We start from the raw sequence: 26732 nt of genomic DNA on the forward strand, positions 1-26732 counted from the left end.
TCTCATTCATAGGTGGGAACTGAACAATGACATCACTTGGACTCGGGAGGGGAACATCACACATCGGGGCCTACCATGGGGAGGGGGTACGGGGGAGGGATTGCATTGGGAGTTATACCTGATATAAATGATGAATTGATGGGTGCTGACGAGTTGATGGGTGCAGCACACCAACATGGCACAAGTATACATATGTAACAAACCTGCACGTTATGCACATGTACCCTAGAACTTAAAGTATAAAAAAAAAAAAAAAAAGACCAAATGATCTGTTGCGTACCAGAAACACATTTCACCTATAAAGACACACAAAGACTGAAAATAAAGGAATGGAAAAAGATATTCCATGCCAATGAAAACAAAAGGAAAACAGGAGTATCTATATTTATTTCTGACAAAATAGATTTCAAGACAAAAATTGTAAGAAGAGATGAGGAAGGTCACTATATAATGATAAACGGGCCAATTAAGCAAGAGGATATGACAATTTTAAATGTATATGCCACTCATCACTGGAGCACCTGGATATATACAGGAAATATTATTAGAGCTAAAGTGAGAGATAGGCCCCAATACAGTAATAGCTGGAGACTTCAACACTCCACGTTCAGCATTTGATACGGTTTGGATTTGTGTCCTCACCCAAATCCCTTGTAGAATTGTAATCCCTAATGTTGTAGGAGGAGGTGACTGGATTATGGGGGCAGCCTTCCCCCTTGGTGTTCTTGTGATAATGAATGATTTCGCACGAGATCTTGTTTAAGTGTGTAGTACCCTCCCCTTTTTCTCTCTTTCTCCTGCTCCAGCCATGTAGGATGTGCCTGCTTCCCCTTCATCTTCTGCCATGACTGTACATTTCCTGAGGATTCCCCAGCCATGCTTCCTGTACAGCCTGTAGGACTGTGAGCAAATTAAACCTCTCTTCTTTATAAATTACCCAGTCTCAGGTAGTTCTTTATATCTATGCAAGAATGGACTAATACAGATCTTCCAGACAAAAAAATCAACAAAGAAACATCAGACTTAATCTGCACTATAGAAACAAATGTACCTAGTAGATATTTATGCAATATTTCATCCAATACCTGGAGAATACACATTCTTTTCCTCAGCACATGGATCATTCTTAAAGGTAGACCATATATGTTTGGTCAAAAAACAAATCTTGAAACATTCAAAAAATTAAAACAATATCAAACATCTTCTGTGATCACAATGGAAACTAGAAATCAATAACAAGAGGAATTTTGGAAACTACACAAATACATGGAAATTAGACAATATGCTCCTGAATGGCCAATGGGTCAATTAAAAAATTATGAAGGAAACTGAAAATTCTCTTAAAACAAATGATAATGGAAGCATAACATACCAAAGCCTATGGGATACAGCAAAAGCAGTACTAACGGAGTTTATCGCTATAAGTGCCTATATGAAAAAACAAGAAAAATTTCAAATAACCTAAGAATGCATCTTAAAGAACTAGAAAAGCAAGAGCAAGCCAAACCAAAAATTAGTAGAAGAAATACTAAAGATCAGGGCAGAAATAAATGAAATCAAAATTTAAAAAAATATTGACTGGGAGTGGAGGCTCACACCTGTAATGCCAACACTTTGGGAGGCCAAGGTGGGTGGATCACGAGGTCAGGAGTTCGAGACCAGCCTAACTGACATGGTGAAAGCCCATCTCTACTAAAAATACAAAAATTAGCTGGGCATGGTGGCACGCACATGTAATCCCAGCTATTCAGGAGGCTGAGGCAGAGGAATCACCTGAATCTAGCAGGTGGAGTTTGCAGTGAGCTGAGATCACACTGCTGCACTCCAGCCTGGGCAACAGAGCGAGACTCTGTCAAAAAAAGAAAGAAAGAAAAGAAAAGAAATACAAAAGAGCAATGAAACAAAAAGTTGGTTTTTTTGAAAAGTTAAACAAAATTGACAAATCTTTAGCCAGACTAACAAAGAAAAAAAAAGGGGGGGAAATTCCAAATAAATAAAATCAGACATGAAAAAGGAGACATTACAACTAATACTGCAGAAATTCAAGGATTATTAGTGGCTACTATGAGCAACTACATGTCAATAAATTGGGAAATATAGAAGAAATGGACAAATTCCTAGACACATACAACCTAGCAAGATTGAGTAGAAAGAAATCTAAAACCTGAACAGACCAATAACTAGTAAGGAGATTGAAGATGTAATATTGAAGTCTTCCAGTAAAGAAAAACCCAGGATGCAATGGCTTCATTGCTACATTCTGACAAACATTTAAAGAAGAACTAACAGCAATCCCACTCAAACTATTCCAATATTCTGAAAAATAGAGGAGGGGATACTTCCAAACTCATTCTCTGAAGCAAGTATTACCCTGATACCAAACCAGATAAATACATCTCGAAAAAAGAAGACTACAGGCCAATATCTCCAATGAATATTGATGCAAAATCATCAACAAAATACTAGCAAACTGAATTAAACAATACATTAAAAAGATCATTCAACATGACCAAGTGGAATTTATCTCTGGGATGCAAGGATGGTTCAACATACACAAATGAATCAATGTGATACATCATACCAACAGAATGAAGGACAAAAGCTATATAATAATTTGGATTCATGCTGAAAAAGCATTTGATAAAATTCAATATCCCTTCATGATTAAAAAAAAAAAAAACACACACACACCAAGAAACTAGGTATAAAAGGAACATGCATCAATATGCTAAACGCCATATATGACAGACCTTCAGTTACTATCATACTGAGTGGGGAAAAGGTGAAAGCCTTCTCTCTAAGATCTACAACGCAACAAGGATGCCTACTTTCACAACTGTTGTTCAACATAGTACTGGAAGTCCTAGCTAGAGCAATCAGACAAGAAAAAGATATAAAGGGCATCCAAATTGGAAAGGAAGAAATCTAATTATCCTTGTTTGTAGATTATACAATCTATGTCTGGAAAAAGCCTAAAGTTGCGAAATAAAAAATCAACATACAAAAAATCAGTAGCTTTTCTATATGTAAACAGTGAACAATTTGAAAAAGATATTAAAAGAGTAATCCCATTTACAATAGCCACACGTAAAATTAAATACCTATGAATTAACCAAAGAAGTGAAACATGTCTATAATGAAAACTGTAAAACACCAATGAAAGAAATTGAAGTAGACATCAAAAATGAAAAGATATTCTACGTTCATGGATTGGAAGAAACAACATTGTTAAAATGTCCATTCTACCCAAAGCAATCTAGATATTCAGTGTAATTCTCATCAAAATACCAACGACATTCTTCATATAAATCGAAAAAAAAAATCCTAAAATTTATATGCAACCACAAAAAACACAGAATAGCTAAAACTATCCTCAGCACAAAGAACAGCCCAGGAGAAATCACATTACCTGACTTCAAATTATACTACAGAGCTACAAAAACCAAAATAGCATAAAAACAGACAACCAATGAAACAGAATGGAGAACCCAGAAACCAATCTACAGATACACAGGCAACTCATTTGCAACAAAGGTACCAAGAACATACACTGGAGAAAGCACATTCTCTTCAATAAATGATGCTGGGAAAACTGGATATTTGTATGCAGAAGAATGAAGTTAGACCCCTATCTATCACCACATACAAAAATCAAATCAAAGACAAAAAACACCCAGAAAACAAACAACAAAACACACACACACACACACACACACACACACACACACACACAAAGGAAAAAATAGATTAAAGACAAATTTAAGACCTCAAACTCTGGAACTACTACCAGAAAACACTGGGGAAAATCTCAGGGTCACTGTACTTGGTAAAAATTTCTTGAGCAATATTCCACAAACTCTTTCTCACATTGTTATTAAGAACTACTTGACACTGGGCAATTTGTGAAGAAAAGAGGTTTAATTGACTCATAGTTCCATAGACTGTATAGGAAGCATGGCTGGGGAGGCCACCGAAAACTTACAATCATGGCAGAAGACGAAGCGGAAGCAGGCATATCTTCACATGACAGAGCAGGAGAGAAAGAGCGAAAGGAGAAGTGCTACACACTTTTAAACCACCAGATCTTGTGAGAACTTACTCACTTATCATGAAAACAGCAAGAGGGAAGTCTGTCCCCATGATTCAATCACCTCCCACCAGACCCCTCCTCCAAAACTGAGGATTACAATTCAGCATGAGATTTGGGTGGGGACACAGAACCAAACCATATCAACAATTGAATTCATAAAGATAGAGAATAAAAAGATAATCACCAGAGTCTGGGAAAGGTAGTGTGGAGTTGGCAGGGAGATGGGGATGGTTAATGGGTACAAAAAAATTAGAAAGAATGAATAAGGTCTATTTGACAGAACAGGGTGACTGTAGTCAATACTATAATAATAACTTAATTATACATTTAAAAATAACTAAAAGAGTATGACTGGATTATCTGTAACACAAAGGATAAATGCTTGAGGGGATAGAAACCCCATTTTCCATAATGTGATTATTACATATTGCATGTCTGTAGCAAAACATCTCATGTACTCCATATATACATACATACATCTACTATGTTAAAAATTAAAAAAAAAAAAAAAATTGTTTTCAACCCTCATGGTTGGCTTTCCACCCTCATGAAGATTTAAGGAGTTCAAGACTTCAGTGAAGGAAATAACTGCAGACGTGATGGAAGTAGCAAGACAACTGGAATTAGAAGTAGAGCCTGAAGATGTGACCAAATTGCTGCAATCTCATGATAAAACATGAATATATGAGGAGTGGCTTCTTATGGATGAACAAAATATGTGGTTTCTTAAGATGGAATCTATTTTTGGTGCAGATGCTGTGAACATTGTTGAAATGACAACAAGGATTTAGAATATTACATAAATTTATATTTGAAAAATCAATGGCAGAAAGAAGTTCTACTATAGGTAAAATGCCATCAAACAGCACTGCATGCTACACAGAAATCTTTTGTGAAAGAAGAGCCAATCGGTCAACAAACTTCATTGTTGTTTTAGTTTAAGAAATTGCCACATCCACCTCAATCATCAGGAAGCACCACTCTGATCAGTTAGCAGCCATCAAAATTGAGGTAAAATTCCCCACCAGATTACATCTCGGTGAAGGCTCAGATGCTTGGTAGCATTTCTCAGCAATAAATTACCTATTAATTAAGATAGATGCATTGTTTTTTCAAATATAAGGCTATTGCATACTTAACAGACTACAGCATAGTGTACACATAACTTTTATACACACTAGGAAACAAAAAAATTTGTGTGATTCACTTTACTGTGATATTAACTTTATGGGGTAGTCTGGAAGAAACCAAACCTGTAATATCTCTGAGTTATGCCTGTACCAAGATGGCAGATTTAAACCCAATTTTATCAATACAACATTGGCTATATATATGGAACAAACACTCCAATTAAAAGGCAGAAATTGTCATTCTGAATAAAAAAGCAAAACCGTAGTATATGTTGTCTACTAGAATCTACTTTGAACAAGGCAGCCAAGTTAAAGATGAAAGGACAGAAGAAGAAGATACACTACAGAAATCTTAACCATAAGAAAACTGGGGGCCAGGCATGGTGGCTCACACCTGTAATCCCAGCAGTTTGGGAGGCCATGGGGGGGATCATGAGGTCAGGAGTTCGAGACCAGCCTGGCCAACATGGTGAAACCCCGTCTCTACTAAAAGTACAAAAATTAACCAGGAGTGGTGGCGGGCACCTGTAATTGCAGCTACTCAGGAGGTTCAGGCAGGAGAATTGCTTGAACCCAGGAGGCAGAGGTTGTAGTGAGCTGAGATCATGCCATTGAGCTCCAGCCTAGGTGACAGAGACTCTGTCTCAAAAAAACAAAAAGAACGAAAGAAAGAAAATTGGGATGGCTATATTTATATCCGAAAAAACAGACCTTGACTGAATCCTGGGCCAGAAAAAAAAAAAAAAAAAACTAGTATGATAACTGAAAAAAACTGAATGAGGTCTGTAGATTAATTACAAGTATTGAATCAATGTTAATTTTCCCGTAATTGCACTGTGGCTACATATGATACTAACATTTGGGGAAACTGATTGAAAGGTATGTGGGAGTTATATGTATGATTTCTGCAAGTTTGTCATAAGTGTATAGTTAGTGCAAATGAGAAGTTGAAAACATTTTAGAACTCAAATTTCTGCTCTTCCAAAGATACTACTAATAAAAAAACAACTCACAGGCTGTGAGAAAGTATTCTTGCTCCTAAGGCTGTGGATAGTATTTAGTATTACAGTCGAGATAGACATAGACACACGAGCATACTTTACCTCTGCTACTATAATTATTGCTATCCCAAGGAATTTTATACAGAATATATAAAAAACTCCTACAGTTCAATAATAATAAGACAAATCAATTTTTTTTAAAGAGTCAAATGATTTGAAGCAACAAAGAAGAAGATATATCTAATGGCCAATAAACACAAGATCCTCAACACGAGTCACTGTGGAAATTCAAATCTGAAATCACAATGAGCTCTCACAATGGTTCCCGCCCATCAAACGGCTAAATCTAAACAGCTTGACAGTACCACATGGAGTACCACATGTTGGTACTCCATGTGGTGCAGCTGGAACTTTCTTCCATTGCTTATGAGAATAAAAATTATACAACCCACCTAGAAAATATAAGAAACCAATATATTTGCTGCTTAAGTTAAACATACACTTACACTTACCGTATCATCCCAGCAATTCCACTCTTAGATTTTCACCCAACAGATATGACAACATATGCCCACACAAATACTTACACATGAATGTTCACAACAGCTTTATTTATAATAGGCCAAAACCAGAAATAGCTCATATGCCCATTAATGTATGACACTTACTGTGCTACATAGGCATAGAAAGCAATACTACTAAGCAATAAGATGAACAAACCACTGAAAAATGCAAAAACAGATAAATCTCAGAAACAAACTTGAATATCCACATAATAAAATACTTTCCAACATTAAAAAGGAACAAAGTATTCATATGTGGTACAACATGGATGACTCTCAAAATAATTATACTGAATTAAAGAAGGCACACATTAAAAGTACATACTCTATGAAATGTATTTATGTAAAATTCTTTTTTAAAAATCTATTTCAAATGAGAAAGTGATCAGTGTTTACCTTGGTGGGAACTGACTGGGAAGAGGTATACGAAAACATACAGACAGGGGTGATAAAAATGTTCTCAATCTTGATTGTGGAGGTGGTTACATGGATGTATATATTCATCAAAATCCATTTACACCATACAATTAAAATGCATTCATTTTATTGTATATAATTTGTAGCTCAATAAATTTAATTTTTTATTTAATTTTTTATTTTTTTTTTTGAGACAGAGTCTCACTCTGTTGCCCAGGCTGGAGTGCAACAGTGTGATCTTGGCTCACTGCAACCTCCACCTCCCAGGTTCAAGCAATCCTTCTGCCTCAGCCTCCCAGGTTGTGGGACTACAGACAGGCATGTGCCACCACACCTGGCTAATTTTCTGTATTTTCAGTAGAGATAGGGTTTCACCATGTTGGCCAGGCTGGTCTCGAACTCCTGACCTCAGGTGATCCACCCGTTTCAGCCTCCCAAAGTGCTGGGACTATAGGCATGAGTCACCATGCCAGGCCTAAAAATGTTTTAAATGTACAACATGACGTTTTGAAATATCTAGAGCATTACACGCCAGCACAGAACAACTTTCTCTTCAGTGTCTGAAAGTGAGACAAAAAGTTTACTAGAAGTCTTCTCTTAATGTATACTCCAATATTTTTCTTAGCTAGGGTCAAGCGTATAATGAATTTTTTTTTTTTTAATGGCAAGGACAGGGTTAGCCCAAAGACTGAAAAACATTCCAAATGAAAAGACAATGAGTTTCAAAGTATGCCAGAATGTTACCACACTGGCATTGGTAAGAGACAGTTGTATAAGGTGATCTTGAAACTCTAAGCCAGAATATTATGTGAATACTTATGTAAACTTTAGGTTAAACATTATGCTAAAACCTATATATTCACTATCTTATTTAAATCTATTTATAAATATTTAAGGGAGATACTTCCATTTTATAGATAAAGAAACTAAGATGAAGAGAGGTAAAATACTTGCTCAAAGTCAAACAGGTAAAAGTGGCAAACTGGGATTCAGCCTAGGTCTACCTGACATCAGTGCTCAGGCTCTTTACTGTTTTGCCATTTTACCTCTAATTATGCTATATATACTACCTTTTGCATTATAAAGAGGCTCCAGTGTGTGAGCCTGTACAGATAACTTACGGAGCATTGTACTGGTCTCCTTATAGCTAGCTGTGTTAGTAGGCCTCGGGAATGGTACTGAGAAAGCAGTTTAGATGTCTAAAGCATTAGATTTTACAAAATGTCATTTCTATATAATACAGCTATCAAATACTGAAAATAATTATAGGGACTGAAGAGCTATTGGTCCCAAAGAACTTTCTCTATCTTTATTCCCTAATCTTCCCAAAAGTCCCACAAAGTTGCTATAAATCACAGCAGAAAGAAGACAAAGGGATCTCAGAAAATCTCTTTTTATTGGGGAGAAAACAGCTACAGCAGTCTCTCTTTCTGCATTCCATTTTCTTTTTTAACGCTGCTCACCTTTGTTTGTATAATTCTTTTGGATTTTAAAGTTTCATATATTTCCTTAGCTTTCCTTCCAGGAGTTTTGCTAATATGGATTTGCTCTATTCAAAATCTTAAAACCTTGTGTTTTGTTAATTTTTTGAAAATGCATAGTAATGAAGTGATCATGAAGTTATATTAGATAAAATTATCTACTTTAATGACTGACAAAAGAAAATATTCAAAAAAGAAAATATTCAAAAAAGAAAATAGGTTTATCCTATTTTAAGAATATATAAAATATTGATATTAAGACAAAAATGAATTAGAGCAAGTTAATTATATTTGTGCAAGAAATTCATGCAATTTTCATCCTACCTGAAATCACATGCTGTGGTAAATTCTGCTCCTCCACCCAATGCCCAACCTTGAACCAGCGCAACACTTATTATAGGAAGTCTGTATATTGAAGAAAAAACTGATGTTATAATTTTTAATTTCAATATTCACTTACAAATGTTATTTTTAAAAAATCTTAAAATGCAGTGGAAACGAAATATTGCAGTCTTCATAAAACAAACACATATCAAAGGATAGCAGAAGTTTGAACCTTTACATCATGAGAAGAAAAACAGTGTAATACTAAAGATATAGTAGTTCACAATAAATGCCATGTAAGTTCATCAAAATACCTCCTTGAATCATTACATATTTTTAGGCTACAGCCATATTGCAACTTACTCCCAAATAAATGGATGCTTTTGTCTAATTTATAGCTCCTGGAACTTCTCAGCAGCAGTGGTTCTTCAGAATAATTCTATGTGATATTATCTTTGTCCATTTTTATTGGTATCAGGTTAAAAGTTGGAAAATCAAGGCTATATCCAAAGGTTTGAAATGTGTTACATAAGACAGAGCTCCAAAACTGTGTTATGAAGGTTCCTTCAAAAATCAACTCATTGTTGCCTGAAATAATCCACATACTAATCCTATATAAAGGCATGATTTTGCGGTAAAAATAAATCTTTTACCTTTCCTGTCTGCAAAGACCCACTTTGCAGGGGTGTGTGAATACAAGGTAAATCTAAAAAGTTTTGCAAGTATGGAATTTTTGTAGGTTCTAACCTACAATGCAAAGGTTCAGGTCTAAACTAATTGAAAATTTCCTAATATACACCGCTCCTATGTAGAAAGATTTTAAAAAAATAGTAACTTTTCAGATTTATGTAAGAAAAAGTCAAATGCAATAGGAAAAGAGAGGTGAACAGGGGTTAAGAAAATGAAGATACTATTTTAGAATAGTAATGTTATGATTCTATTACTCCCTCTAGACTCTCAGATACAATGAGTACCAAAAATACAGCAGTGCCCAATTAATAACCTTGCTTAAATAAGAATTTTCTTAGTTTTCATAATTTTAAATTTGTCTACATTTGGAATGTGAAAGTAAAAAGCTAACCAGCCAAAACATGTCACAGTTTGTAACCTCAAACATACCTTGACAGGCCAAGAAGAATTTTTCCTCTTTGCTTCTTTATCTAGGTACAAAGTCAATTCATCTTCCTCAGAAAGCTGTAAAAACTTTCTAATCCATAGTGCTTTCTCTCATCTCCGGATACAGACCACTTCACTACACATTCTACTAATTTGGAATGTTAGGTAACCTTTATGTGTCACATATAGATCAGTGTCTTTATTATTCTGCTCTAATACCAGTATTTAACTTTCCTAATTATCTACTCCTAAATACAGCTAGTTATATGAGCTCTTTAGGGGTTATGTCTTAAATTCTTCTTATCTTTCATTTCTTTTATTTTTAAAATACATATGTATATACTTAACATGTAATTGATTATCTTCTGTAGCACAAAAAATAGGACATTATTAGAATAGATGTAATTTTAAAATTAGCTATTATTTCTTAACTAGTGCAAATAATAGAATAGTAAAAGCTATTTTGGTCTTTTAGAAATCGTGTTTTAAAAAGAAGGATGCATTACCTCATAAATCTTGTTAAGGTGTTTTGCATGAACATGCATACAGCCATTCCATCCTTTAAATAAAAATAAGCAGAAACACAAAGGTATAATGCAAATATATTACATTAAATTTTTTAAATTAAGTTTTTACAAAGTAATGAAGCCAAAAATATGTATTTTTTAAACAATGATGTTTCCATTTAAAACTCTTTGATGTTGTCTGAAATGCAAATAATGCTGTATTTGACTCTGTTGACATCCTAGGGCTCCTTGAGCTCAGCTTTGCATGAAGTATTAGCAAAGATGTAGGGATAAGTGACAGATCATATACTCTAGATCACTATGGAGTTCTACTCAGGGTAATGATGGGGGGAAAGGTGTAAGATATACCCATCTGCTATCCTTAAGATGATAAACTTACCAAAGAAGAAGGGAAAGAAGGGAAAGTGATGTTAAGCTTTGATTTTAAAAAAAATATATTTCTAAGGCTTTATCTTGGTATTGCCACAACTTATAATTTTCTTAAACAAATTTCCTAAGAGTAGTCCAAACTCATTGCCTTGTCTTTTTTTTAGCTCACATACTTTCTTCAATCCAGTGTAATCTGGCCCTCTGCCTTATCCCAAAATCTCTCCTGAAAAGCTTTTAATAATCTCCTACTTGTCAAATTAAATGACTTTTCCTTATTCATCTTTTCACTCTTCATAACACATAGTACTTTTCTTTAATCAGTTTCTTCATTCTTATATTTGCTCTCACTTTCTAGCAACATTTTACACTCCAGATTCTCTTATTTCTTTGTTTGCTGTTTTCCAGTCTTCTTCCTTGGCTCTTCTTATCCAACTAATCCCCTAAATCCATGCAGTTTTAAAAATCCAATCCATGATTTACTCACTTCTTTATTTATAATTTCTTTTTTTTTTTTTTTGGAAGTCTCATCTACTTCCATATAAAGTGCTAAAATCTACTAGACATTTTCACATTCTGATAGCACCTCAAACTCAGCACAGCAAAACCAAGTGAGTGTAAAAGAACTGAGTTTGAATCCTAGTGCTGCCATTTAATAACAACATGAACTTAAGCGAGTCATGACTATGTAATTCAGTTTCCTCATCCATAAGAAATGAGAAATTTTTTAAAAATTTGCACTATTTGACTTAAAGGATGTTTAGAAAGATGAAAATATACCTAGAAACTCTGTAAAATATTGCATAAGAGTTCTGTGTTAGTGGAAAAAGTTAGTGTAAGAGTTCTGAGCTAGTGGTCAATAAGGCTCAGAATTCTGGTACTATGTTTGACTTTCCTATTTCACAATTCTCCCACACTCAGTTAGTTACCAAGTACTTCTCCTTGGATATTCCTTAGAAATATTTCAAATATTGATCCCTTCTTTTATAGTTCCGCTGCTGTTGCATTAGTTCATAGCTGTGTTACTCAAGCCTTGATTAGTACAATAAGATGGCTTTGTTTTCTCCCACCCAAGGACTAATCAGACCCGACACCGATTAACTTCCAAGATTGGCAAGATTGGGTGCATTCAGGGTGGTATGGCCAGAGACAAGCTTTGCTTCCTCACTGATTTCTGTATTTAATTTCTTTTTCCTCTTAAATATAATCTTCCATCCTGCTACCTAATAATCCTTCCTGTAGGATGATGATGTCTTATAGAATACAACCTAAATTTCTTGGCAAGACCACCTGATTCCAAATTATCTTATCAACTTTGACTACCATACCCCTCATCCAAGCATCCTAATTTCACCACACAAACTATTTGCCATCCCTCTAACACCTTACACTTATTGTGGCTCCTGTGTCTTTGCTTTCATCATTCCTACTAGTTGGAGTAGGCTGTCTTTCTCTTTACCTATTTCAAGGAATGCCCAGATCATATATTTTTCTATCAAGATTTTCTAAATCTCACAATAACAATTTTCTCTTTTGTGTTTCCATAGTATTTTTATTTTTATGCCTTAATTATAGTACTTATAAATTGTGTTGTATGAATATGTGTTTAGATGCATTATCAGACACATCATCTCTACAAGATGGAGACTAGAGAACATAATAAGAAGTTCTCAATAATTTTGCCAGAGATACAGAAATACAACAACTATCAAAGTATAAGTATTATAAAAAGTGCTTGAACAAACTGAGAAGAGTGTCAAAGAAGAAATTATTCATTTCAGTTGGGATGGGGGTAGTTAGAGAGGCTTTAGAGAGGAGAAGGGAAGGTGGCATTTGCTAGGTCTAGACAGTAAGTCCCTTGATGGTGATAGTATGCCTTCTCCCTCCTCAGATGCTAGTAAAATGTTTTGCACATAGTAAGTGTTTGTTGAACTTAACAAAATTAGATGAATTTTAGATGGAGAACTATGTTGATTTATAAAACAAATGCAGTCAAGAAAAAGTAAAAGCCAATGTGGAAGGAATTTCCTAATCCAAAGCTGTTGTCAGGAAGATCAGTGTATCTCACAAAGTGATGAGAAAATTAACACAGGTACAAAGAGCTAAAAAGTTTTCAAAGTGAACCGGTTTATCCTCTGCTAAAAACCTTTCCAATAAAACCTGTTCTATTACCTACATCAAATAATTTTAATATGCATATTTGCTCTTGCTAGATTTAGATTACTTAAAATTCCAATGAAGTATATAGAATTGGTAGAAATAAAGGTGAAGCAAGTATTAGCCTGTGTACTATTACAATTTTCATTCAAAAGACAAAAGGCACACACTAAAAATGTCTATTAGAAGCCGTATGAAATAAATGGTTAGGACAACAGTTTCTAAAGCCAATCTGCCTAGGTTTGAATTTGGGCTCTAGCATTTTCTAATTAGTTTGACTTTGCCTAACCTGCTTAACCTCTCTGTCCTACAGTCTCTTACCTGCAAATTGTGCTAACAGTAGTACCTATTTTATTAAGGGAGCTAGTAATGATTAAGTAAGTTATGGCACCAAATGAGGTTAGAACAGTGACATATAGTAAGAGAATAAAAGTTATCTATCATTATTATTAATATTACTAACAATACTGGCAATAGATAATGAGTATGTTTTGGTTTTAAGTGTATCATAAAACAGAAGTTTAAGCAGTATTGGCCAACATGCCCTAGAGATAAGAAAGATTTCATTAAATTTGTCCCCCAAAGTTATTAAACCCACAATGGTTAAATGCTCTGTCCTCTCACTGGGTTGAAGAAAGCAAACAAGCCAGTAAGAGATACCTGTGATAGAGTAAGCTGTGGGTGAGGAACCAATAAAAAGCTAGACCTGCTCTAATGTATAAAAGCTGGAAGCTGAGACTAAACTAAACAAGGTTTTGAAAGTTTCTGCAGACAGTGATATTTTCATGCTATCTGGATGATACCTGAGATCCAACCCTACTCTTCTAGATCCTTCTCATAAAACAAGGATAAGAAGAACAATGTTCAGCCAAAATTCCAGAAGGAAGGATTAACATCATATTTACTCTAAGCCATGTTTACAGTGGAAAAATGCCCAGCCTGTAGAAGTATCTTATTTAGAAACATAAATAAGCCTCTTTCTTAAGTGTTTATTATATGGATTTATTAATTTCCTCAAAATACACGGAAGGGTTTAGAGAAAATTAAAATAGCTTGTCTTTTTTTTTTTTTTTTTTTTTTTTTTTTTTAGCTAGTGTATTGCTCTGTCACCCAGGCTGAAGTGCAGTGGTGTGATCTCGACTCACTACAACCTCCGCCTTCTGGGTTCAAGTGATTCTCCTGCCTCAGCCTCCTGAGTAGCTGGGATTACTGGCACCTGCCATCATGGCCAAGTAATTTTTGTATTTGTAGTAGAAACAGGTTTCACTATGTTAGCCAGGCTGGTCTCGAACTTCTGACCTCAGGTGATCTGTCCACCTCGGCCTCCCAAAGTGCTGGGATTACAGGTGTGAGCTACTGTGCTTGGCCGCTTGTCTATAAATTAATCAGGGTATGGAACTGTACGATAGTAGTAGCAAACACATGGAAGTTAGACAAGAACTTTGAGGTCACTGTAGAAATATAAGCAACAGAGATCTAAGGAACAACAGATTGGGAGAAAAGTAACAAGGAAAGTTAAGGGACAAAGGAGGATACGGATTAAGAACAGAAAGGTTTCTAAATGCCACACTTTTCCTTGAGACATTATACCCATCCATTGCAGACTAAGTAGGTTTTGTTTCCCTACATTCTAAAGCTTATAACTGCACTTTGATTACATATTCCGTCTGAAAAGAAACTTCTTGCAGCCTACAGGACATCTGTGGCATCAAATCCAAGTCTTAATATTTAAATATTTTTTTTTCTACTTTACTCCTTTGTCTTTCCCATACATAACTTTTCAGCAGGGTTAATCTTTGTGTTATCCTAGAGGATCTCCTGGCATCTACCATCTGAACCAAGAATTACCTGCCTAATAGGGACAGTTGGAGCTCTTTTCTCGCACAATAAACAAAGCACACCAAGATGCAACCAACTTCTTATGGGATCAGTTACACTTAAAAAAAAAAGTGGAATAATAGATAACAAATATAGTAAAATGTTGATAGGCTTGATGCTCTTATGAGTACATGAGGGTTTCACTGTATTAGTCTCTGCTTTTACCCATATTTGGTAATTTACATTAAAAAGCTTTTGAAAACTGAACACATACAATAGTAAAACATCAAAATAATTATATTTTATGATAAAACAGCCATTTAATAATCACTTCCAAGCATTTTATTACAATTAGAAGGAATTATAATCCAGTTGCTAAAATTGTCATATATTTCAGTTATCTCATCATCCTCAGAAAGCAAATTCACCAAATTAAGTAGATGCTAGTGATGCATCTGTAACAACAAAGAGTAAGTATTTGGATAAAGAAGAGCCTCACTGACAGACAAACTGTTTACAACTTAAAGTCATGGTAAGTTTCAGAATGTTTCAGCTATGAGGGGGAGATGCAATTACATATTCCAGCTGTAACTCATATAAAATACATGTATGAGCCTCAAAAGTCCTGAGGTCATTTTAAATTTCAGCTTTACACAGATTTACAGTTCCTTCTCAAGTATATAGGAATATAGTTTATAGGAAACATGGAAATATCAGGAACTTTACATAAACTACTTCTAGTTCTTGTTAATTTTAAAATCATAACGTGATAAACACACCCCATATGTATTACTGCAATTCTTGTATGTATTCTTACATACAGTTCTTACACGTATTGTTACAATTCTTAAAAGTATCCATAAATATTCAAAGTGCTTATTTTTATGCTATATATTTCTTATACTGTGACTTCAGGGATTTCATAAAAGGATAATAAAGAATTCATCTACCTTATAAAATGCTTTAAATAGCCAGGCGTCGGGCCGGGTGCAGTGGCTCATGCCTGTAATCCTAGCACTTTGGAAGGCTGAGGCAGGTGGATCACCTGAGGTCAGGAGTTCGAGACCAGCCTGGCCAAAATGGTGAAACCCCATCTCTACTAAAAATACAAAAATTAGCCAGGTGTGGTGGCGGGTGTCTGTAATCCCAGCTACTTGGGAGGCTGAGGCAGGAAAGTTGCTTGAACCCAGGAGGTGGAGATTGCAGTGAGCCGAGATCACACCACTGCACTCCAACCTGGGCGACAGAGCCAGACTCCGTCTCAAAACAAAAAAAACCAGCCAGGCCTGGTGGTTCATGTCTGTAATCCTGGCACTTTGTTAGGTGGAAGAGGGCAGATCCCTTGAGGTCAGGAGTTTGAGACCAGCCTGTCCAACATGGTGAAAACCTGTTTCTACTAAAAACACAAAAATTAGCTGGGCATGGTGGCCCATGCCTGTAATCCCAGCTACTTGGGAGGCTGAGGCAGGAGAATCACCTGAACCTGAGAGGCAGAGGTTGCAGTGAGCCGAGATCGCTGCCACTGTACTCCAGTCTGGGTGACAGAGCAAGACTCTGTCTCAATAAAATAAAATGAGATCAATGTTTTAAATAAAATAAGATTCTGATCTGAGTTCTAAGCACACTCATTGCAAAGCAGATTCACAATTACACATTTCCTTGATGAGACTGGCAAATGTATATAGCAACAAGTGACAAACACTTGCAGTAAAACTACTCCTCAGCTGTCAATCAAGATTTACTTCAGGTGTTGAAAAGAGCAGATTACTTGAAGAATGTAGGTACTAGAAGGAATAAACTTTACTAAGTGATTCCTTATTTGAAGCTGGAATAAAAACTCTCTCCATGTTTTCCTGCATGACTTATGCCAGACTAATGATGTATATATACTACATATATATAATGATGTATATATAAAGCAATGAGCATGTTTCCACTTCCATCTTTACATATATAGAAAAAGAATAGTGGCCACAAGATCTAAAGAGGCAGAAACAACCTTCTAACTAGAAGAAAATAAGAAAGTAAAATAACCCTTCACCTTTTTAGAGATGTTTTCCTAACCAGCTTCTATCAAACCCACAAGAGTCTATTATATTATTCTGTCTTTAACAGTGTCTTTCATGAACTAAGGTGAACAGTGATACAACCATTCGAGAGATGAAAAATACATATATATAGGTTGAGCTACGAAAATCTGAAATCTAAAAGCTCCAAAATCTAAAACTTTTTGAGTGCTGACATAATACTATAAGTGGAAAATTCCACAGCTGCCCTCATGTACACAAACTTTGTTTCATGTAAAAATTATTGAAAACACTATATAAAATTACCTTTAGGCTGTGTATTTAAGGTGTATATGAAATATAAATGAATTTTTTGTTTAAAGTTGGGTTCCATTCCCAGAATATCTCATTATATATATATATATACATATGCAAATACTCCAAAATCTGAAAAAATGTAAAATTTGAAATACTTGCAGTTCCAAGCATTTTGGATAAGGGATACTCAACCTGTATAATCGAATCACTTGCAGGTGACACAGCTAATAATTAGATCTTGGGGGAAAAAAATCTGTCTTTTCAAATTTCCAGCTTAGTGCTATAACCATTCAGATACATCACAAATTTAAATCTAGTGAAGTGCTACAAATTGTGCATCATCTCATTAATAATGTTTATTAATCTCAAGATCTTTGAAATAAAATAATAGCTACCTTTTCAGATACAGCGCTAGTAGGCACTTTATATATATTATCTTGAATCCTCACAATAGCTCAGCGAAATATCTACAATAATCCTCATTTATAGATTAGGAAAATAAGATTTAGAAAGATTAAGTGACTTGCCTAATCACTTAGCCAGAAAGTATTGAAACCAGCTTTCAAATCCAAGTTTATCAAAGCCAGTGTTCTGATTATCTGAAAGATTCTTTCTCACATATGCAAATAATAATCATATATTACATACAATGGTATGAGACTTGTGCAATATCATGAAAACTTTATTACCCACCTACAGCTCACATCTATAATTAAATGGAAACAAATATTACTTACTTTTTTCCCTTTCTAATTTCATTTCCTTCCTTTTTTTCTCCTAGAAGATGTGGTAGAGGGGGAAGGAGCACTGAATTCATGAAAAACAGGTTCCTTGTAAGATTGATAAAGGAAGATGATAGCATTTCTACTCTATCAGGGTAATTCAAAAGCATATTTTTTAAGTTGTTACTACTTCTTGAACTTTACTATGTGCCAGAACTAGGTGCTTTATGTATATACCTCATGTAAAACTTCTTATCACGAGATGCTAAAGAGCTTCCACTTAAAGGCATTCACATTCTTGCTGATTTTAATGATGACCACCATTGTTCATTGCTAATCTTCCTGTCCTTCACTTTTTTCAGCCCTTCACACTACTGCACCCTAATCTTTAAAAAGCAAAACAAATAAACAACAATAACAAAAGTACTGACTTCATATGACTGCTAAAGGAAAAGTGATGATATTGAATTTGATCTATCATCTTTTTTTGTTTTTTTTTGAGACAGAGCCTCACTCTGTCGCCCAGGCTAGAGTGCAGTGGCGCGATCTCGGCTCACTACAAGCTCTGCCTCCTGGATTCACACCATTCTCCTGCCTCAGCCTCCCAAGTAGCTGGGACTACGGGCGCCTGACACCACGCCCAGCTAATTTTTTGTTTTTGTATTTTTGCAGAGATGGGGTTTCACTGTGTAGGCCAGGATGGTCTTGATCTCCTGACCTCGTGATCCGCCCACCTTGGCCTCCCAAAGTGCTGGGATTATAGGCGTGAGCCACTGCACCTGGCTGATCTATCATCTTAATATTACTAATTTATATTACCTATTTAAAATGTTACAGTAGCTCCCTCTAGCTTACAAAGCACTTTAGAATAGCTAACTCAATCCTCAATAGATTTTAGTGAGATAGATTTTATATATCCCATGGAGCTAAGGGTAAGAGGAAGCTGAGCAACTTTCTCATTTAGTTGAGTGGCACTGAGTGGCAGACCTATGTCTAAACCCAAGACTTCTCACTCTGCATTAAGAGCTTTTCTTGATCCTATTATAGTCACAGGTAGGTTCAACTAACCCAGGAATGTGCTATATCAATGTACTTGAAAAAAAGAAACACCTAACACCTAGATCTTAGTTTCTAACACCATCCTCTACCATTTTCCATAACCAGGACTCCTTGAAGAAACTCCTCATTACATAACTGGAGCAGGGAAAATACAAAATTAACTTGGAGTATCTTATAATACTAGAAAGTAAGGGAATACTCAAAAAACAAAAGGATGTGTCAAAGGAAGACAGGACTTTGGGCCTTTGGTCTTTGGGCTCCCAATGGCCAAAGCTGGAACAATTTGAGCAATAAAATGCATAATGAATATAAAATGAATATCCATGAGTGCATATTAATATAAATAACTGAATAAATAAGCATGTGAATAAATGGGGGAGAAGACCCAAATCCCCCTTACATAAGAATAATGGACATATATGTCCCCCCTCCAGGAGATGGAATTCATGTTCCCTTCCCCCTTGAGTGTAGACTAAACTTAGTGACTTGCTTCCAAGGAGTGGAGTATGGAAAGCAAATTTAAAATAGAGTAACCAGGCAAACACTACCTTGGCCAGATGACCAAGGTTAACATCATTAGTGATAAGTCACCTTGACAGCATATTCCCTTGATGTGATGTGATGAAAATAGAAGCTTACCTCTGGTCTTTCTCTGAGAATCCCACAACCCCAGTCTAATATGAGAAAAACACCAAATTCTATTTGAAGGATATTCTGCAGAATATCTAACCAGTACTCTTCAAAACTGCCAAGGTCATGAAAAACAAGGTAAGCCTGAGAAACTGTCATAGATAAGAGGAATCTGAAACATGACAGCTAAAGGTACTGTGGTATCCCAGATTTGATCCTGAAGCAGAAAAGGGGCACCAGTAGAAAAAGTACTGAAATATGAATGAAGTGTGGAGTTTCTTTTTTCTTTTTTTAACTACTTTGTTGAATTATCATTATCAGGTAAAAAGCTGTACATATTTAATGTATACAACTTGATGAGTCTGTGGATAAGTACACACCCATTAAACCATCACCACCATCAAGGCCCTAGACATATACACTACCTCCCAAAGTTTCCTCCCACCCCTTTTATTATTATTATTAATTTTGTGTGTATATGTAACAAAAACACTCAAGATCAATCCCTGCCCATCCCCACCATGAAGCCCCTGACAATTGCCATTCCAGTCTTGGCTTCTCTGAATTTCACTTTTTTTTTTTTTTTTTGACAGGGTCTCACTCTGTCACCCAGGCTGGAGTGCAATGACACCAACATGGCTCAATGAAGCCTTAAGCTCCTGGACTCAAGCAGCCTTCCCACCTCAGCCTCCCAAATAGCTGGCACTACAGGCATGTGCCAGCACACTCAGCTAATTTTTTTATTTTTTTGTAGAGACAAGGACTGGCTATGTTGTCCAGGCTAGTGTTGAACTCCTGGCCTTAGGCAATCCTCCTATCTCAGCCTACCAAAGCACTCATATTATAGGTGTGAGCCACCATGCTAGGCAGAGTTTCACTATTTTAGATTCCATAAACAAATGAAATCATACAGGAGAGTTTCATTAATAGTAAAGTACCAATGTTGGATGTTATGGTTTGGCTCTGTGTCCCCCAACCAAATCTCATGTCAAATTTTAATTCCCAGTGTTGAAGGATGAAGGAAGGGCCTGGTGGGAGGTGACTGGATTGTGGGGTGGATTTCCCCTTGCTGTTCTTGTGATAGTGAATGAGTTCTCATGAGACCTTGTTGTTTAAAAGTGTGTGGCACTTCCCCTCGCCCTCCGGCTCCACCATGGTAAGATGTGCTTGCTTCACCTTTGCATTGCACCATAATTATAAGTTTCCTGAGGCCTCCCAGGCATGCTTCCTGTATAGCATGCAGTACTGTAAGTCAATGAAACGTCTTTTCTTCAAAAATTACCCAGTCTCAGATAGATCTTCATAGCAGTGTGAGAACAGACTACTACATTGGTTGATTAGTAGCAACAAATCTATGTACCACAGGAATATAAGACATTAATAAAAAGGGAAACCGGATGCAGGGTGCATAGGAACTCTGTATTCCATCAGCAACTTTTCTGGAAATTTAAAATGATTCTAAACTTAAAATATTTTAAAAAAGAAATCAATTCACCTTAAAATAAAGAGACAAAGTGGTGCATTTGAGGGGCCGGAGTAACATTAACGAGAGAGAGAGAATCCCTCCAAAATATCTAACACAACTGACAGTGTTCTGCTAAACTAGAAATTATAGTAATTTCAAAGCTTTTAACAAGAGCCCTTTGCAGATATACTACTAGTAAAACCTCAGAATCATTTGCTTGTTATATTGTTCCTCCTATAATTCTACCAAAAAGAAAACAAACCAAAATATCCCTATAATCCTTTGAAAGTTATTAAAGTCATCATAATAACCATTAGTAAAATATAAATGTCACAGTCATACATGTCTAATAAACATGTAGAATCTAATGAATAATTCATATAACACTTGCCTCTGGAGTTCCTAGTGATTTCACAGCATTCAGATCAGAACCTGAAGAGAAAGTATTTTTTGCCCCACGGACAATGAGGCCTTTCCCCTCTGTCCAATTTTCCAATTCAATTACTTTTTCCAGAAGTTGTAGCATCATAACACCTGCCAGAGATAGGAGGGGGAAATCACAAATACATGAAGGTGACTGGAAAAATAGAAATAATTTATAAATCGTAAGGTGTCAAGCATACTCTTAGGTCCTATATTTTATAAATATTTACTGAATGTCTATCAAATGCCTACTGCACTGGCACTATGGAGTATACAGGAGAGATATATATGGCAGGCCCTACATTGTAAGTGTAAATTTATTATGTGTCTATCTCTCCATCTATCTTAAGCCCTGTATTGTAAGTGTAAATTTATTATGTGTCTATCTCTCCATCTATCTTAAGAAATCAAACAAATATATGATTATGTAGAAGAATATACCATGCTGTCCTAAGAATAAGAAAATGATACGGTAATAAGAAAAAATTATTTCTTAGGGTAGAGATAAGACATAGACCTGACTTCTCAGCAATACATGTCTCAGTCAATAAAGTTTTATGGGTATAACATGACTATGAGACTTATGATATATTGGACACACAGTATACAGAACAAAGTGCGATTCCTATACTACTGACATCAGAATAGGATGTTAGTTGAGGAAATGAGTAATAAATACCACCTTGTTCTATGGTTAGCAAACTGTCCTCTGAGGGGCTTGAGGCATACGATGGAAGTTCTTCACAGGCCTACCAACCATTAATTCTATGATTTATAGATTGTTACCTTGGTATCACTCCAAAGTTCTATTGGAGCTTCTTTATAATAGACACATTTAACACAGAAACAGCTGGGACTGGCACTTTAAGATCTAATCAATAACTTTTAGATATGCTTATCTTTGGTGATCTTCCAAGTTCATACAGTTCACGGTTTTCAACATGACTAGTTTTATTTTCCTCTGCCTGGGCAATGCTTTAGAAGCCAATGTATAAAGATCATAACAGAGGGTTAAAAACTGGCAAAAAATTAGTACCACAAGGTTCCAAAACATGGCCCCATTAAATTATGTACACTTCTTTGGAATATAAATCCCACAATGTCAAAAACTTATTTTCTTTGCCATTTTCTGAAGTAACCAGGAGTGAGGTGGTTCCACAATAAAAGTTATATTAATGGCACTAACTCACAAATATCTAACGCAGCTATTCTTTCTTATGGCTAATTATGACCTACAGTCATGCATCAACAATGTATCACATATACCATGGTGGTTCCAAGATTAATACAGAGCTAAAAAATTCCTATCACCTAGTAACCATCATAGTCATTGTAATGTAGTACAATGCATTATTCACATGTTTGTATTACAGCTGCCTATAGTATTCAGGAAGTAACACACTGAATAGGTTTGTAGCCTAGGAACAGCAAGCTATTTCATATGGTATAGGTATGTAATAGGTTACGGGTGTAAGTACACCCTATAATGTTCACACAATGACAAAACCACCTAACATATTTCTTAGAATGTATCCCTATCACAAAGCAATAAATGACTGCACTTAAAACTGTAACCCTTTCCAAGGATGTCCTAGATGCTTTAGAAATATCGTTCTTTTGCTTTCAAGTGATTTACAGTCTAGTAAGGGAAAGAAGAAACCCACACTTTTAGTATAAGAATAAATCTGTATAGGTTAATATGGGCCTTTAATCATTCATAATATTTAAGCTTCTTAAAAACAGGTCAGATGCGGTGGCTCACACCTGTAATCACAGCACTTTGGAGGCAGAGGCAGGCGGATCACGAGGTCAGGAGATCGAGATCATCCTGGCTAACATGGTGAAACCCCATCTCTACTAAAAATATAAAAAAACTAGCCAGGCATGGTGGCAGGCACCTGTAGTCCCAGCTACTTGGGAGGCTGAGGCATGAACCCTGGAGGCAGAGCTAGCAGTGAGCAGAGATTGCACCATTGCACTCCAGGCTGGGTGACAGAGCGAGACTCCGTCTCAAAAATAAATAAATAAATACAATAAAAACAGATAAATAAATAAACAATGCTGGCCTTTGTTTTAAAACCTTTCCTATGGTGCTGATTTTTTTTTAACCCTTTCCTATGATGCTGAAACGCTGGCTATGAGAATAAGAAAAATCCATACCACTAGTTACTGTTAAACTAATCTTTTCAACTTTGTAAAGTAAACCTCAAAAGATGGAAGAGACCTTAAAGAGTATCTAACTGAATGATTTTTAAACAAGGGCCCTGAGTGCTCATTCATCCTCTCCCAATCCAACTTCACCAAATATCATTACCCAAATCAAAGTAGGTCTCCTTTTATTAGTTTTATATATTATGCATCAAAATAATATTTGTTTCTAATTGAATTAAAAATTATTTGTAACTTTTCAGAAACAAATCATCATTATTGATCCAATTTAACCTTCTACAGAAATTTTACCTTTCAATTTCTATTTTTCCTGGACTAATATTAAATTGGTTTTTATTCCCTAAACCAACAGAACATACAAAGTCTCATAAGGTAGTCACTAGTCACCCGTATATATTGAGTGCTTGATATGTGGCTAGTCCAAATTGAGATGTGTCGTAAGTATAAAATATCAGATTTCAGAGACTTAGTATGAAAATAAAAAGAAAAATACCTCATAATTAATATATTACTGACATATTGAACAAATATTTTGGATATACTGAGTTATAAGTGAATTGTTAAAATTAATTTTACCTTTTTTTATTTTTTTAAACTATGGTGACTAGAATATTTAAAATTGCGCATGGGGCTCACCTTTGTTTCTTACATTATGCTTCCATTGGTCAGCAATGGTACAGAGAAATCTCTCTAAATTCTGATAAGTGGAGAGAAAAGTCATCTTGGGTTTAAAGACTCACCACTGGTAATTTACAAAAAGTTTACAGATTATTGAATTATGTCTACAGTACGACTGTAATATAAAGTAGATATATGAAAATTTTGTGACATTTTCTGAGCCCCAAATTTCAAATGCTACTAAAGATTATAATCAAGAAGTGCATAACTGAAAAGGGGAGATTAGTAAAATCAACTTGAAAATAGGAGTGGTGAATATTCAACAAGGCTACTCATCAGCTCTTGCATAACATACTTGTAGCAGAATTCAAATGTGAACTTCAGCAACAATTACAAAGTACCACATGTCCTGCGTCTTCAGTTCTCTTAAATATAAAATGCTTATATGCTAAGAGTGTTGACTAGAAAATAGAAGGCATTCACGAGTATCTAAGAGTTAGGGAAGAGTCCACAGCCAGACAAGTGCCGTGTTTCTTCTGTAACCATTGAATTAAAAGGTTAAAAACTAACAATGATTTTATCTCAATTCATACAAAAAAATTAAGCTAAATAATTCTTTTCATTAACAGGCTTTTCTCTTTAGTTTCAGAACTCTGAAACCTCTTCCTCCTTGTTTCCTAGAATTAGCTGAAAACAAAGAAGTTATTACAGTTAATGAATTTCAATGGAAAATATAATCAAGATTAATTTAGGTTTCCTTTTATTTTATCTGTATTAATGAGTTTTCTGAAAGCATTCAAATATCCATAATTATTAAAATTACTTAAAGTGTTTCTGGTTCATATTACAGAGTTGTTGTTTTGTTATTTTCTCATGTTCTACCAAGAGTACCAGGACTTTAAAACATTCTGTCACCAGACCAAGGATAAAAAACATGTGATAACAGGTTAGATTTAGTGTCATTCTTCAGGAATAAAAAGATCCCTAATACCTGAGAAGGCATTCATTTTACTTGGATTGTTCAGAGTAAGAATGCCAATGCCACTGTCTTCCTTCTGAAGGTCAATGGATCCACCAGGAAACTGCTGAAGTTTTTTTTTCACTTCTTCCTCATAAAATCCATGGGATGTACTATAAAGTGACAATCCTGTTTGATGTAGCAATTTTGTCCTTCCAGACAGAGAGGATGTCTTCAAAAGACTTTTTGCCATTTCTGGAAAAGAGAAGTAAGTATGCAGTAGTATAGATGAATAGGCACTCATTATGTGTCAATAGGCTGTAGTAATGGACCCTGCTGTGGAACTGGGAATACTTCCCCCCCAACCTTTTTTTTTTTTTTTTTTTGAGATATAGTTTCACCCTATTGCCCAGGCTGGAGTACAGTGGAGCTATCTCAGCTCACTGCAACCTCTGCCTCCTGGCTTCAAACGATTATCATATCTCAGCCTCCTAACTACCTGGGACTACAGGTGCCCACGACCATGCCCGGCTAATGTTTGTATTTTTAGTAGAGGCAGGATTTCACCATGCTGGCCAGGCCGGTCTCGAACTCCGGACCCCAAATGATCCACCCACCTCGGCCTCCCAAAGTGCTTCGGATTATAGGCGTGAGCCGCCCCGCCTGGCCACTTCCCCATTTCTAAAACCACTCTTTCAGGAAATGATCAGTATGGAATTCCTTTCATTTTTCCTTCCTTTTCAAACCAAATAATTCACAAAGCACACCATTTCAGTATATATCACTGAGAGACAATGGCATAATTACAGTATATTTACTGTGCTCCAATACAATAGGAAAGCTTAGAAAAAATGCTGCTCTGTATTTTGCACCATCTCCTGCCTCCAGGTCGTCTTTTGCATCACATGCTTCTTCATTCTGCAACTCTTAACTTTTTCAAAATCTAAGAATAAATATAGTCCAAGTGTCCCTTTGGAAACAGCCTCTATGCAGAAATGCTACAAGAGCAATCCCACTCTCTAACAGAAATTTTATTCTTAACATTATTCTTACCTTCTGCAAAGCTTTCAGGCAAAAGCTGGAAAGGGTCCTAAGAAAAATGGGGAGGGAAATACAAATGTCTGTGTGGTTTTTCTGTTCCCCAAGGTTCTGTCACTCTTCTCCTCTTACTCTTTTACCTCCTGAGTAATCTCTTCTCTGCCAATAAGCTTTTCTTGCCCTACTTAAACATTCTTGTTGATACAAGACTACATTCAAAAAAGGATACAAAATATAAGTTACAGTTCAATGAATTTTCACAAGGTGAATGCATTCTAGTAAATAGCACCCAAATCAAGAAACAGAACATAACCTGAACTTCACAAGATTCTCTGT

General features: G+C 35.6%; 1 protein-coding gene across 6 annotated transcripts in view; it reads right to left on the reverse strand.

Annotated features, from left to right (window-relative positions):
• Window positions 1–26732, reverse strand: part of ECHDC1 (ethylmalonyl-CoA decarboxylase 1) — a 59670-nt gene that overhangs the window by 22951 nt on the left and 9987 nt on the right. For 3 of the 6 annotated variants that reach the window (XM_017879568.1, XM_017879585.1, XM_017879560.1), the window contains exons 2-5: window positions 25392–25613; window positions 21582–21724; window positions 10629–10681; window positions 9007–9087 (exon numbers count right to left, since the gene is read on the reverse strand). In XM_017879568.1, coding sequence (XP_017735057.1) covers window positions 9007–9087; window positions 10629–10681; window positions 21582–21724; window positions 25392–25611 — 497 coding nt within the window. In that variant the 5' untranslated portion in view covers window positions 25612–25613. Of the gene's footprint in view, window positions 1–9006; window positions 9088–10628; window positions 10682–21581; window positions 21725–25391; window positions 25614–26411; window positions 26449–26732 lie in introns of all 6 variants that reach the window. The other 3 variants (XM_017879576.1, XM_017879594.1, XM_017879590.1) reach the window with 3 other exon arrangements.

This window comes from Rhinopithecus bieti, unplaced genomic scaffold (assembly GCF_001698545.2).
Source record: "Rhinopithecus bieti isolate Rb0 unplaced genomic scaffold, ASM169854v2 scaffold_19, whole genome shotgun sequence".
NCBI lineage: Eukaryota > Metazoa > Chordata > Mammalia > Primates > Cercopithecidae > Rhinopithecus > Rhinopithecus bieti.